Below are 13,964 nucleotides of genomic sequence, written 5' to 3'. Positions count from 1 at the left end.
TGGGAACAAATCAAGAGTGACCGGATACTCACAAAAAGGCCTAGACCATGAGAGTAATAATGGTTCTTTATTTTAGGGGAGTATTATTAGGATATAATTAAAGTCTCATATTGAAAATTTTTGAAAAAGATCATGATTTAAAAAGAATGTATGATATCTTTATTGGTATGAGACATTTTAGATATAGCCCAATAGTAAATTCATGAGAATTTACATCCAAAGTAAACAATATGTGTCTTTAATTATAACACTTGGCAATCCCTTGTTTATTCATTAAAAAACCTCTATCATTTCATCCTTAACCTATCTATGTGTCCAAAATATAGTCTCCATGATCCACAAGGTACCTAATTAGTTATAAAATGATAAATTTATTATAATACGATAAGATCATACATTGTTAGAAAAAATCCCTCCAACCCTGACTTTATTCAGAATATATCAATTTAATCTCGAGTTCTAATAATAAGAATGAATATTTTAAATATGTATAAATTATATTTTAAATTTATATGATAGATAAATTATATTTCAAATATTTAAATCATTAAAAAAAAACTTCACCTTTCTTTGTTTGACCCTCGAAATTATATATTAAAAAAAATACTTCACATATTTTTTTAACCCTCAAAAGTGTGTATATATTATTATAATATATATGAGAAAGGAGAGTAAAGTAAGAGAGAGAGAGAATCAAAAGCGACCTGGGCTGAGAAGGAGGTCTTGTCGTCAACAGCAACAGCAGCAGCAGCAGCAGCAGAGCAGGGTCAGTCTTCTGCTGCTTCCTTACCAACTCACGCACCGGATGAACACGAGAGCCTTGTGATCCGAGGCCGCTTCCTCCTCCTCCGCCACACTCGATACTTCAACTCCGACCTCCATTTGTTTCTCTCTCTCTCTCCGGTCCCCTTCCCTGTGTCTCCACAAGACCACAACTTTCACTGCACAACTTGTCAGAGAGTTCTTGTTTGTTCTTCCACCACTCACCACTGTGGTGAGGATTCTGTAAGCGATGGCGGTGTGCGCCCTTGCTGCGATGGATTTAGGTTCAGCTCGAGGAGGCTTAACCCATCAGATCCTTCCTTTTTTGCTTGGATTGAAAGGGAAAGAGACGCACTGTTCTTGTGCTTGAATTTCTGGAACAACAACAACAACAACAAAATCAAAGCTTGGTAGATCTTGTGCTCCATACGTTGCCAATGGCAAGCTGCGGTCGCGTCTTCTCCCTTCTTGTGCTCGCTCACCTCGCGCTAACCGGCTTTTTGAGCACCTCCGCGCGGTTAGCCGACGAGACCACCATGGCGGGCCTCCAGAAGGAGCTTCCCTCTGCGGGTTGGGACTCCGGCAGTTCCGAGTACTGCTCGTGGCGCGGCGTTGTGTGCAGCGGTGACAACGGCTCCGTCGAGGAGCTCGAGCTGCCCCACCGTAACCTCCAAGGTAACATCTTTCTCGTTTCCAAGCTAACATCTCTCAAGTTCTTGGACCTTTCGAGCAACATGCTCCGCGGACCCATTCCTTGGGCTATCGGGAAGTTGCAGGCGCTCGAGTTCCTTGATCTGTCCATGAACAAGTTTGAGGGCTCGATTCCCCCTTCGATTGGCAGTCTAATTAACCTCAGATCATTGAACCTTTCAAATAATTTGCTTTCGGGTGAAGTGCCTGATGATCTGAGAAACCTAGAGAGATTGCAGGATCTGCTTCTTTCTGGGAACAAGCTCAGTGGTTCCCTTCCCGGATGGGTGGGCGATCTCAGCGATCTGAGGGTGCTCTCGGCCTACGAGAATAGCTTTGTTGGTGTTATTCCCGAACGCCTGGGCTTGATCTCCCAACTGAAAGTTCTCAATCTGCATTCCAATCAACTCGAAGGAGGGATTCCTGACAACATCTTCCGGTCAGGAACCTTGGAAGTGTTGGTGCTGACAATGAACAGATTGAACAGCAGCCTCCCTGAGTCGATTGGCAACTGTAAACATCTCTCGAATTTTCGTGTTGGGAATAACAATCTCATCGGGAGCATTCCTGTTTCGATCGGCAATATGAGTAGCCTTACATACTTCGAGGCTGACGACAATCATCTTTCTGGTGAGATTGCTCCAGAGTTTGCACAATGCTTGAATCTCACTCTTTTAAACTTGGCCTATAATGGTTTTACTGGGACTGTTCCTGATGAGCTCGGGGAGCTCAAGAGCCTTCAAGAATTCATCGTCTCCGGTAACAACCTTGGGGGCAAATTTCCCAGGTCGATGCTGAGGTGCAGGAACCTTAGCAAACTTGATCTCAGCTACAACCAATTCAATGGAAGCTTGCCTGAGGACCTTTGCGACACGTCGAGATTGCAATTCTTGCATCTGGATCACAACTTCATCAGTGGGGAGATCCCTCAAGGGATTGGAAATTGTAACAGGCTGCTTGAGCTACAGATTGGGAGTAATTATATCTCCGGTGTCATCCCACCTGAGATTGGTAAGATCAAAAACTTGCAGATTGCTCTCAATATCAGCTTCAATCATCTCCAAGGGCAAGTTCCTCGGGAACTGGGTAAACTCGATAAGCTAGTGGCTTTGGATGTGTCCAACAATCAACTTTCTGGATACATTCCGACAGATCTCAAAGGTATGCTAAGTTTAATCGAGGTCAATTTCTCAAACAACCAGTTAAGTGGCCAAATACCACTTTTTGGACCCTTTCAGAAGAGTCCTCAGTCAAGCTTCCAAGGAAATGAAAGGCTATGTGGCGATCCGCTGACTTCAGATTGTGGAACTCTGTTTGGTTCAGACTATACTTCAGATCGCCACAAGGTTTCGTACAAGGTAATACTTGCTGTAGTTGGTTCCGGTTTAACTGTCTTCGTTACGGTATCAGTTGTTGTGGGCTTCTTTATGTTAAGAGAGAAACAAGAGATGGATGCCAAGGCAAATAAAGTTGCAGGAGATATAGTTATGACTCATCCAGAGATAGCAGCTGGAAATGTGTTTGTCGAGAGTTTGCAACAAGCGATAGACTTTGTGAGTATAGTCAAAGCAACGCTGGATGATTCGAACAAGGTAAGCAGTGGCACGTTCAGCACTATGTACAAAGCTGTCATGCCTTCGGGGCTAGTAGTTTCGGTGAGTATGCTGAAATCTGTAGACAAAACTGTGACACACCACCAGAACAAAATGATCAGAGAGCTCGAGAGGTTCGGAAACCTCTGTCATGCCAATTTGATGCGGCCTATTGGCTATGTCATCTACGAGGACGTTGCACTCCTGCTTCATCGTCATATGCCGAACGGAACATTAGCGAATCTTCTTCATGATACAGCGGAATCTGAATATGAGCCCAACTGGCCTAGAAGGTTTTTTATTGCAGTTGGAGTTGCTGAAGGATTAGCTTTTCTTCACCATGTTGCGGTTATTCATTTGGATATTTCTTCAAGTAACATACTTCTCGATTCACATTTTAACCCATTGATCAGGGAGATTGAGATAGCGATGCTTTTGGACCCGTTGAAAGGAACTGCGAGCATCAGTGCATTGGCAGGATCCTTCGGTTACATACCTCCTGGTAACTTAAGAAATACCTTCTTTTCATTTTACTTCTTGTTCATTGCTTGGTACAATTGCATGGAACTGATGCATTGTTGCATTTGTTTTGTTTCTTCCTTTTTTTTCTTATCAGAATACGCCTATACGATGCAAGTTACTGTATCTGGAAATGTTTATAGTTTCGGAGTGGTGTTACTTGAGATCTTAACATCCAAGTTACCGGTTGATGAGATCTTCGGCGAGGGCATTGATCTGGTCAAATGGGTTCATAGTGCATCTGAGCGAGGTGAGACCCCAGAACAAATTATGGATGCAAGACTCAGTACATACTCATTCGCTTGGAGGAAACAAATGCTAGCAGTTTTAAAGATCGCGATGCTCTGCACTGATAAGACACCGGCAAACCGGCCAAAGATGCAAAAGGTAGTTGAGATGCTGCTTGAATCAAAAGATAACTAGAGGATGTTTCGATAGCTGCTCTTCCACTCTGTGCTACGGAGATACAAAGCATTTTGAGCATAGCCAGAATGACCATTGAACATGCCAAATGTCACTTCTATGAAGCCGTATTTACGATTATCACTTTGATTGCCAAGATAAGAGAAAAGTAGTAAGTTTGAATGATGATCTGTTGGTGCTTAAGAGTGAGTTTCACTTGATTTGAAATGCCATTTAAAGACCTCCCTCAAGCTGTTTCCGATACACCTTTCTGTGCATTAGCTACTATATTTAACAGCTTACTGAGCATTACGGTAGTGAACTCAGACATGCTTTTGTGAGCGCTAGCTGATCTTGTCAGTGTGTTGTCATATTAATGTTAAAAGCCCCGTAAAGCTACTTGTCTTCAATGTCACATGAAACTGTTTGGTTCATAATTCTAGGCTTTAGCTAATGATATACTCATTAGTTTAAGGCAATGAAAATCTTGATTAGATTATTATTTCTAATCAAGAAGATAATGAGATACTGATATAAGTCAAGTTTGAATCGTAGTTTAAATCTCATTCTCATTTTGATAAATTCTTAAAACTCAATAATATTCAGCATCATAGTGTCTTTTTTTACTTTGCTTCATCTCCTTTATCTTTTAATTTTCAATCCATTATTGACATCTTGCATTAAAATGATGGCAAGATATTGAAATAATGGTTGAAACCTTAGTACCCTTGATTTGAAGTTCAATTACCTGTTCATCTTAGCAGGAATTTGGGTTTGAAGTCCAAATAAATAGAAAAGGAAGGGAGAATGGAAAGTGTGGGTTGGCATTGTTTCCACTTTATTATGCTTTCAGGAATGGGATAAGAATGTGGACCAGATCTTGTCTAAAAGGCATATCCAGACACACTCAAATGCACTTGTTTGACCTTTTGGTACAAAAATTATTGTTGGCACACAATTTCCATGTAAATCAATAATCATCATGTTCTCACTATTAGAAAATTACTATAAAACAAATGATTTTCATAATTTATCTCCTTCAAAAGAGTATAGGACCGTTGATGACAATTTTATCTTTTTAATCTTATAATCAATCACGTTGCATTTCTTCCGGGAATAAACAGGTAAGAAGGTATGCCATTCCTTTATCATCTTATCTTAAAATAAATTTGTCAGGACGGTTGTCAAGTTGCGCACTATAATTTTAAATTTATCAAAGGTTGTATTTCGCTATAATGAACATCTAGAACAACTGCCTAATAATATCTTTTATACATTTCAAGATTCAAGATGTAACCCTACTGTTCCCAATGAATACTACCAAACATCTTTAAAAATGTGTTCTTTACATTCCATCTCTGTATAGATGCGAGTTTCTAAACCTCTCTTCATGTGTTTATTGCATTCCTGAGGTAATGAGGAGCCTATATGGTGGTGACAGAGTTCTTATATTAATAGTAGCAGGTCCATCAAAGTATTCCATCGAAGTATTCAAGTTATATAGTAAAAAAGTTTAAGTTATGTTAGTCTTTATTAAAACATTGATAGGGGATCGATCTTCTCTTTTTCTACTAAATGGAAGAGAACATTTATCTACAACACTTATGTCAATTAACACAGATGCAACGCTTATTTACCAGCAAAGTTCACACACAAATATAGCTTGTAATAAGTGTCTTGACGAACACAGATGTTTGGCAGTCTGAGAAGAAAGATGCACACAAGTACTGCATAACTAACATATTAGGTGATGGTTGGTGGCCACCAAACGAGTTTGAAGGTTCAGTTATCGAGATTTCTTCTTCCTCCTTTTGTCCTCAGATTTCTCGGATGAATTTTTTATCTGTACGAACAAATATTTTTAAATAAAAAATTAAAAAGAAATCTCGACAAAACTCAAGCAACTTATCAAAGCTCAGCTTACCATGATGATGAGAATACGGACAAAAACAGCAAGAAAATCTGTAAAGAGGGTAAGCGCATGTTTCACGTAGTCCATCTCTCCATGATATGCTCTCTCCAAAATCTCTTGGGTGTCATATATCATGTATCCGATGAAAACTAACAGTCCAAGGTAAAGCTGAAAAGAAGATCAAATTTAAATTAAAAAGGTCAAACACGTGGTGAAGGACTTCCACAATTCACTTGTTTTTAACTGAAAAGTAAAGCTTACCTCGATCTTCAACCCAGCAGTAGATTGACCAAAGATGGAACTAGCGAACTGCAACCATATGAGGATGGAAAGGCCAGAAGACAGCAATCCACCCAAGTAAAGATATTCTCTCCTCTTGGCGAGAAGGGCAGCTCCTGAGAAACATGCAAATGCGATGGCAGTCCCTACAAAGGCTGTGACAAGTATGCTGCAACAAATATCAGCCATCAGTAATGTATGTAACCCAACGCTGAAATGGGCCAAAAAAATAATGCAACACACAACTAATGCAACTTTGACCTCCATAGCTGCTTTAGGGATTGAAAAGATTTTAGACAGCCAGATTGCTCGCTAAATTGTTAAAAGTATAATAACTAGGAAGGGGAAGGGGAAGGAAAGGAATATAAATGAGTATTACATGCTTGATGTGAACCCAGAAGAACCTCCCACCATAATTGACACATTAAGTTTGCCATCTAATTAATACCCCTTTTCTACGCTTAACACGGAGCAGAGAGAGTCTTTCCATGAGTGGAGCTCAATACACAGTACAATACAAGGTTGTCTATACAACAAAACCTGATCTGTATCATGACTAAATGTCCAGAGCATAAAACAAAACGAGTCCGGGAGAAGTTTTTAAAATGCAAACTCATCATTGCACTTCAATGCTCCATCAGTAAAATAGATTTATTTTTGAAATTGTTCAAAATATACTAGTGTCATAGTTTGAGGCCTAAATTGAACAATACATGCAGCTACGCTAATAACATCATGAAAAGGTAATCAAACTAAGAAACATGTAAATTTATCCATTAATATTTCAAAATTCAAATCCTCTTTAAACCATCACCATCCCTTCTCCTCCTTCACAATTGTTCTTCCTTCTAGAATAAAGGTGATAAATTTTTGTTTATTCACTAAGGAGAAGAAAAAGCTAGACTGCTAGATCTCTAAGAGCCATCAGAGCTTTCATGTTCTCATTTGAAGGCATGGCTACCAATGTTACTAGCCAATTTCATCTCTAAGAGCCATTGTCAAGTGTACTTGCATGAGTTGAATCCATATTTAGAGAAAATGCCATCAATGTACCTTTACCAATTATTCCACTGATTATATCTATTTCACATTATGCTTATTTCACAAGAAGTTTTATGTTGACTTAAACATGAATACACAAATTTCAAAGGCGCTAATATGAGTGACTGACTGCGTAGAATCATGCTAACATTGTTTTTGTTTCCTCTCTGATAGGAGAAAGTTAGGTCGTTGCATATCTTGGGTCATCATCAAAACTTATATGAGAGACGAATGCAATCACCAAGGACAATCCATTTGAATGTCTTTACCCATTATTTAACCTGTAGCAATTTATACAACTCACATAATTTACAACTAATCAGATATCTTGAGCGGGTCTAGCAACTTGCTGCATACAAAGCAAAGGATTTCTTGAAAGGAAAAAATAAATAAATAATCAGGCTACATACACTAACAAATAAAAAACAGTACCTGGAGTCGAACTCAATGGCAAGCTCAATCAAAGGGCCAATGGAAGCCCCCTCGAAAGCAGATGCGGCCATCAGAAGCCCAAACCTCTTCTTCTGTTGCAAGAAAGAACAGATGAACAAAAGGGGGAAAAAAACATTTCTATCTTCTCTTCAGAAGATCACGAAGAAGAGCTCACCTCTTCATATGGAGGCATGGAAAGCAGACCCATGATGCTACCAAAGCAACCCATCATCGTCAAAAATCCGCCAATGTTCATCAAAATGTGGAGATAAGCTCCAGCCGCTGATGCCGCGAGCGCGCAACATAGCGTCAAGTAAACCTGGATCACAACCCCAATCGAGAAGTCAGAAAACAGATCATAATTTCCAACAAGAACTAGAGCAAACCCTAGGAAACAAGAAAAGGGGGGAACAAAAGGGAAAATCACCAAATTAATTCGATATCGAAAGACACACAACCGATCTTTAAGACAACTATCAAATAAGGGGGACAAAGAGGGGAAAAGGCGTCGATCCGTACCAGCATCATATGATTTTGAACATTCGAAGGGATCTGACCGAAATTTTTGAAGGAATTCCGAGTCCATCCGCCATGGGACTGAGATCGGGATTGGAAGAACGCATCCATCTCTCTCTATTCTCTATCTCTCTCTCGGTGAACAAGGAAAACAGATCGAAGTCTCCGGGCGAGGAGATGAGGCTTGTTCTCCCTTCGCCCTTTATACGCCATGATTAAACGTTGGTTTCTTCCGGGAGCGTCTCGGGGGTTCGTGCGACCGCTCGATCAATCAACTCACGCCGTTGGATCACGAATTGACCGGGTCCCGGAGAAGCTACACCGTCAGATCGTATGAGAGCATGGCGGTGGAGGAAGTTTCGTCACGTGTTTCCGTCTGTTGACTTTTGTTACGATCAATGACGCGGTTCGACCAATGGAATCGATGAATTTGAAGAGGCGGGCCCCTCGAAATTTCCGCATAAATTTAACCGATTTAATTATATCTTAATTATATTTTTCTCATTCAACCGATTTAATAATACAACAACAACCAAGACTTTCCTATTAGGTAGAGTCGTCTGTATATATCTTTTTATGTCATTGAGCTCTATCTCCTATTATATCATCATTTATATTTAAATAAATTTTATCTTATTTTATTGTTGCTAATCAAGTCTTTTTTGATCGTCCTCTTCCTCGTTTGATATGCATGTTTGTCATAATTTCACATCGCCTAATTGGAGCATTTATTGATCGTCTAAGTACATGTTCGTACCATTTTAAACGTGTCTCTCGGAGTTTGTCCTCAATAGATGCAACTCCGACTTTCTCTCTAATGCTCTCATTCCTTATTTTGTCCATCTTCGTATGTCCACACATCCACCTTAACATCCTCATCTCTGCAACTCTCATCTTATGCTCATGCGCTTGAGTCATAGCCCAACATTCAGCTCCATATAACATAGCAGGTCTAACTGCGATTTTATAAAACCTACCTTTAAGTTTAAGAGGTACTTTACGGTCACATAAAACACCCGACGCTCCCCTCCATTTCACCCATCCTGCTTGTATTCTATGTAAGACATCTCTCTCAATCCCTCCATCATTTTATAAAAATGATCCTAAATATTTAAATCTCTTGGTTCCGGGCAACTCGTCCTCTCCTATCTTAACAATTGTTTCATTACTTCTAATATTACTAAACTTAAATTTTATATATTCTGTCTTTAATCTACTAAGCTTAAAACCTTTCCCTTCTAGTGTTTCTCTCTAAGATTCTAACTTAGCATTTACTCCTTCACGTGTCTCATCTACCAAAATAATATCATCTGTAAATAACATGCACCACGGTACTGTGTCTTGAATGTGCGCAGTGAGTTCGTCCATAATTAGTGTAAAAAGATAGGGACTTAGAGATGATCCTTGATGTAACCCTATCTTTATTGAAAATGTTTCAGTTACTCCGCCTGAAGTCTTTACTCTGGTTGTTACATCCTCATATATATCATTAATTAGTTCAATATGTGTTACGCTAACACTTCTCTTTTCTAAAATTCTCCATATAATTTCTCTTGGGACTCTATCATAAGTTTTTTCTAAGTCAATGAATACCATGTGTAGATCTAATTGTTTTTGCTCCCGATATTTTTCAATTAATTGTCTAAGGAGATGTATAGCTTCTATTGTCGACCTTCCAAGCATGAACTCAAATTGATTTTCTGTCACTGTGGTCTCCTTCCTTAATCTTTTTTTCTATTATTTTTTCTCAAAGTTTTATAGTATGACTCATTAGTTTAATACCCCTATAATTTGTACAATTTTATATGTCTCCCTTGTTCTTATATAAGGGAACTAGATTACTTATCCTCCATTGATCAAACATTCTTTTCGTTTTCAATATCATGTTAAATAATTTTATAAATTATTCAATACCTTATTTCCCTAAGCACTTCTATACCTCTATCGAAATATCATCTGGTCCAACGATTTTTCCATTGTGCATCTCATTTAAAGTTTATTTTACTTCTGAAGTTGAATTTTACGATAAAAATTAAAATTTCTATACTCATTTGACCTAATTAATAATACAACAGCAATCAAGGCTTTCCTACTGACAGAGTCGGCTGTATAAATCTTGTTATACCATTGAGCTCTATCTCCTATTATATTATCATTTATATTTAAATAAATTTTATCTTATTTTATTATTGTTAACCAAGTCTTTTTTGGTCGTCCTCATCCTCGTTTGATATGCATGCTTATCATAGTTTCACATCACCTAACTGGAGCATTTATTGGTCGTCTAAGTACATGTCCGTATCATCTTAAACGTGTCTCTCGGAGTTTGTCCTCAATAGATGCAACTCCGACTTTCTCTCTAATGCTCTCATTCCTTATTTTGTCCATCTTCGTATGTCCACACATCCACCTTAACATCCTCATCTCTGCAACTCTCATCTTATGCTCATGCGCTCGAGTTATAGCCCAACATTCAGCTCCATATAACATAGCAGGTCTAACTGCGGTTTTATACAACCTACCTTTAAGTTTAAGAGGTACTTTACGGTCACATAAAACACCCAACGCTCCCCTTCATTTCACTCATCCTGCTTGTATTCTATGTAAGACATCTCTCTCAATCCCTCCATCATTTTGTAAAAATGATCCTAAATATTTAAATCTCTTGGATCCGGAAAACTCGTCCTCTCCTATCTTAATAATTGTTTCATTACTTCTAATATTGCTAAACTTAAATTCTATATATTCTGTCTTTAATCTACTAAGCTTAAAACTTTTCCCTTCTAGTGTTTCCCTCCAAGATTCTAACTTAGCATTTACTCCTTCTCGTGTCTCATCTACCAAAATAATATCATCTGCAAACAACATGCACCACGGTAATGTGTCTTGAATGTGCGCAGTGAGTTTGTTCATAATTAGTGTAAAAAGATAGGGACTTAGGGATGATCCTTGATATAACCCTATCTTTATTGGAAATGTTTCAGTTACTCCGCCTGAAGTCTTTACTCTGGTTGTTATATCCTCATACATATCCTTAATTAGTTCAATATATATTACGCTAACACCTCTTTTTTTTAAAATTCTCCATATAATTTCTCTTGGGACTCTATCATAAGCTTTTTCTAAGTCAATGAATACCATGTGTAGATCTTTTTTTTGCTCCCGATATTTTTCAATTAATTGTCTAAGGAGATGTATAGCTTCTATTGTCGACCTTCCAAGCATGAACCTAAATTGATTTTCTGTCACTGTGGTCTCCTTCCTTAATCTTTTTTTCTATTATTTTTTCCCAAAGTTTCATAGTATGACTCATTAGTTTAATACCCCTATAGTTTGCACAAATTTATATGTCTCCCTTGTTCTTATATAAGGGAACTAGAGTATTTATCCTCCATTGATCAGACATTCTTTTCGTTTTCAATATCATGTTAAATAATTTTATAAGTCATTCAATACCTTATTTTCCTAAGCACTTTCATACCTCTATCGGAATATCATCTGATCCAACGATTTTTTCATTGTGCATCTCATTTAAAGTTTATTTATTTCTGAAGTTAAATTTTACGATAAAAATTAAAATTTCTATACTCATTTGACCTAATTAAATTATCTAAATTAAATTGGTAATCTAAATCTTCATTAAAAATTGATGTCAACTAATTTAATAATATCTAATGATAATTATTTACGCCGATCAAACCAAACAAACACGTCGTCTAAACCCTTTGATCAGGAAGAAACAGCAGACATTTGCATCTCTGAGTTTCAAACTGCATGCTCGAGAGAGTCAAAGCTCGGTTACAGTCCAAGATTTCTGCTGCCGTTTCCGGCGTGGATTTGCTAGCTAGGTTTAGCTAGGCAGCAGCAAGGCGGCAACGCAAATTTCCGGAAAAAGGAAAAAGAAAAAAAGTTCTCTTTCAACTGCGCGCGGTAGCTAGCTAGCTGCGCATGCAGCTCCCCTGAACAAGGAAGGAGCTTCATAATTAATTATCCGGCCATCCGCTGCGACGTCGCGCTGCGAATCTTCTCCAATCTCGAGGAAGATCCCTCCGACAAGTACGTCCGCCCTCGCGCCACTGTGCGCGCGTGGCGTACTCGGCGGGCTCACAAACAAGAAACGCCCACATCCGTCGTACACGCATCAGCCAGAAAGAAAAAAGGAGGAGGAGCAGCAGCCCAAACTGTTCAGATCAACAGAATAATTAAAGCCGCAGACGTAATGGTATTAATCGAGTCCACTGCGACGATTTACAGCCGGTTAATCATCTAAATCCATGCACGAGGTGATTATATTTGTTAATTGTAGCTAGCGTGGATGGAATCGATCAGTTGTCTGCAGCAGGATTCTCGGCGCCGTAGGAGTTGAGCGTCAGCTCCAACGAATCCACCGCCGCGCCGTTGAGGTCGTAGAGATGCGGCTCCTCCTGTGGCTGGTGGCCGCCGGAAGGGTTACTACTGTAGCAGTGCATGCCGGGAATGAGGCATTGGCCGCCGTTGATCTTTCCGTTCGACGCGTAGTAGTAGTAGTTCTCGACTCCCTGCCCTGCTTCCTGCTCTTGCTCCTCCTCCTCCTCCACCTCCACCTCCACCTCCACCTCTTTCAGCGTGCTGATGGGGAACAGCTGCAGGGTCTCGATGTCGCGCGCCGACATCTCAGCGTTAGCGTGCCAGTGATGCATCCACGTCGTCGTCGGCGGCGGCGGTGGCGGAGTTGCGCTCCCCGCCGGCACTCTTCCCGGCACGCAGTGATCCTGTTCATAGAAACACTGCGCGACGTCAATACATGATCAGTGCAATGGAATCAGAATTCTGCTGCGCGCATGGATTACTTTGAAGTTGGGCTCGGCGAACAGGGCAGCATCGAAACCGCCGTCGTCCGCACTCTGCCCGGCGATGCCGCACATCCTGTTAGCAGGAAAACCTGCACCATCTAACGGCAATTAACAACGATCAGCAAAACGAAACGATTGAAAAAAACGCCATACTAGTCTTGGTGCAGGTGTCGTTAGAGGAGGCGGCGGCGGCGGTGGCGGCTAAGTCCATGGTGAGCCTCTTCTTCTGTCGCTCGCGCGCCTTATGGTTCTGGAACCAGTAGAAAACGTTCTTGCCCTCGATCTTCCCGTACTGCCGGAGGCGAGCGGAGATGCGCTGGATCTGGTCGGCGTTGGGCGAGCGGAGGCCGCTGTTGTAGTAGAGATCCCGAAGGATGCGGATCTGGTCGCTGGTAGGGATCCAGCGCGTGCTCGACTGCCTGCAGAGGAACCCGCCACCAGCCTTGCCATTCCCGCCACTTCCTTCCTCCTGTTGCTGACCATGCTGCTGCATGTTATTGTTGTTGTTGCTGTGGAGGTGGTGGTGGTGAGAATTGGAATCCATGAAGGGAGTAGAGGAGAGGCGAGGGATGTCGATCGACAATGGTGGTGAAGGGAAGCGAGGGTATTTGTAGGCGGAGAGAGATAGGGAGTGTCAGGAGGATATCTTTTAGAGAGGGACTGAAGGCGACAGGCAGGAGAGGGTGGGCAGGGAGAGAGTACAAGGCTACGGCAAACACAATCATTACAGCTGATGGAAGCAAACACAGAGAAGAGAAGGAGAGAGAATTACATTTGCGTATTTTGTTTGATATCGAGGAGAATGAAGGAATGAAATGGGAAAGAGAGAAGAAGAAGGCGAAGAAAGTAGGGGACTGTGGATACGTAAATATGTGCGTAGAAGCTAGTGAGAAGGTTCAATGAGGAACAGTGATCTAATGGAGCTGTGACTGCTACAATGGCCGATGTCTCTCGGGAACGTATCATTATGATTGGGGCATTGACTAG

General features: G+C 40.4%; 3 protein-coding genes across 3 annotated transcripts; 1 reads left to right on the top strand and 2 right to left on the bottom strand.

The window, feature by feature from the left end:
* The first annotated feature begins 675 nt into the window (after positions 1-675).
* Positions 676-4,375, top strand: LOC122015190 (leucine-rich repeat receptor-like tyrosine-protein kinase PXC3). Its single transcript, XM_042571949.1, has 2 exons — positions 676-3,546; positions 3,661-4,375. The coding sequence occupies exons 1-2, from the start codon at positions 1,200-1,202 to the stop codon at positions 3,984-3,986; spliced, it is 2,673 nt and encodes an 890-aa protein (XP_042427883.1). The 5' UTR covers positions 676-1,199; the 3' UTR covers positions 3,987-4,375.
* Positions 4,376-5,506: 1,131 nt separating this feature from the next.
* On the bottom strand, positions 5,507-8,337 carry LOC122016023 (bax inhibitor 1-like). The gene is made up of 6 exons (XM_042573155.1): positions 8,149-8,337; positions 7,805-7,948; positions 7,630-7,721; positions 6,139-6,325; positions 5,890-6,045; positions 5,507-5,808 (listed from the first exon to the last, which is right to left on the bottom strand). Exons 1-6 carry the CDS (start codon positions 8,254-8,256, stop codon positions 5,752-5,754), a joined length of 744 nt encoding a protein of 247 aa, XP_042429089.1. The 5' UTR covers positions 8,257-8,337; the 3' UTR covers positions 5,507-5,751.
* A 4,133-nt stretch (positions 8,338-12,470) lies between these two features.
* LOC122013896 (protein WUSCHEL-like) lies at positions 12,471-13,521 on the bottom strand. Its single transcript, XM_042570109.1, has 3 exons — positions 13,131-13,521; positions 12,975-13,066; positions 12,471-12,911 (listed from the first exon to the last, which is right to left on the bottom strand). Exons 1-3 carry the CDS (start codon positions 13,519-13,521, stop codon positions 12,471-12,473), a joined length of 924 nt encoding a protein of 307 aa, XP_042426043.1.
* Positions 13,522-13,964: the final 443 nt, after the last annotated feature.

Source organism: Zingiber officinale, chromosome 8B, assembly GCF_018446385.1.
Source record: "Zingiber officinale cultivar Zhangliang chromosome 8B, Zo_v1.1, whole genome shotgun sequence".
In the NCBI taxonomy this organism is placed as follows: Eukaryota; Viridiplantae; Streptophyta; class Magnoliopsida; order Zingiberales; family Zingiberaceae; genus Zingiber; species Zingiber officinale.
Note: the sequence above shows the minus strand (reverse complement) of the source record. Positions and strands in the feature narration are given on the sequence as shown.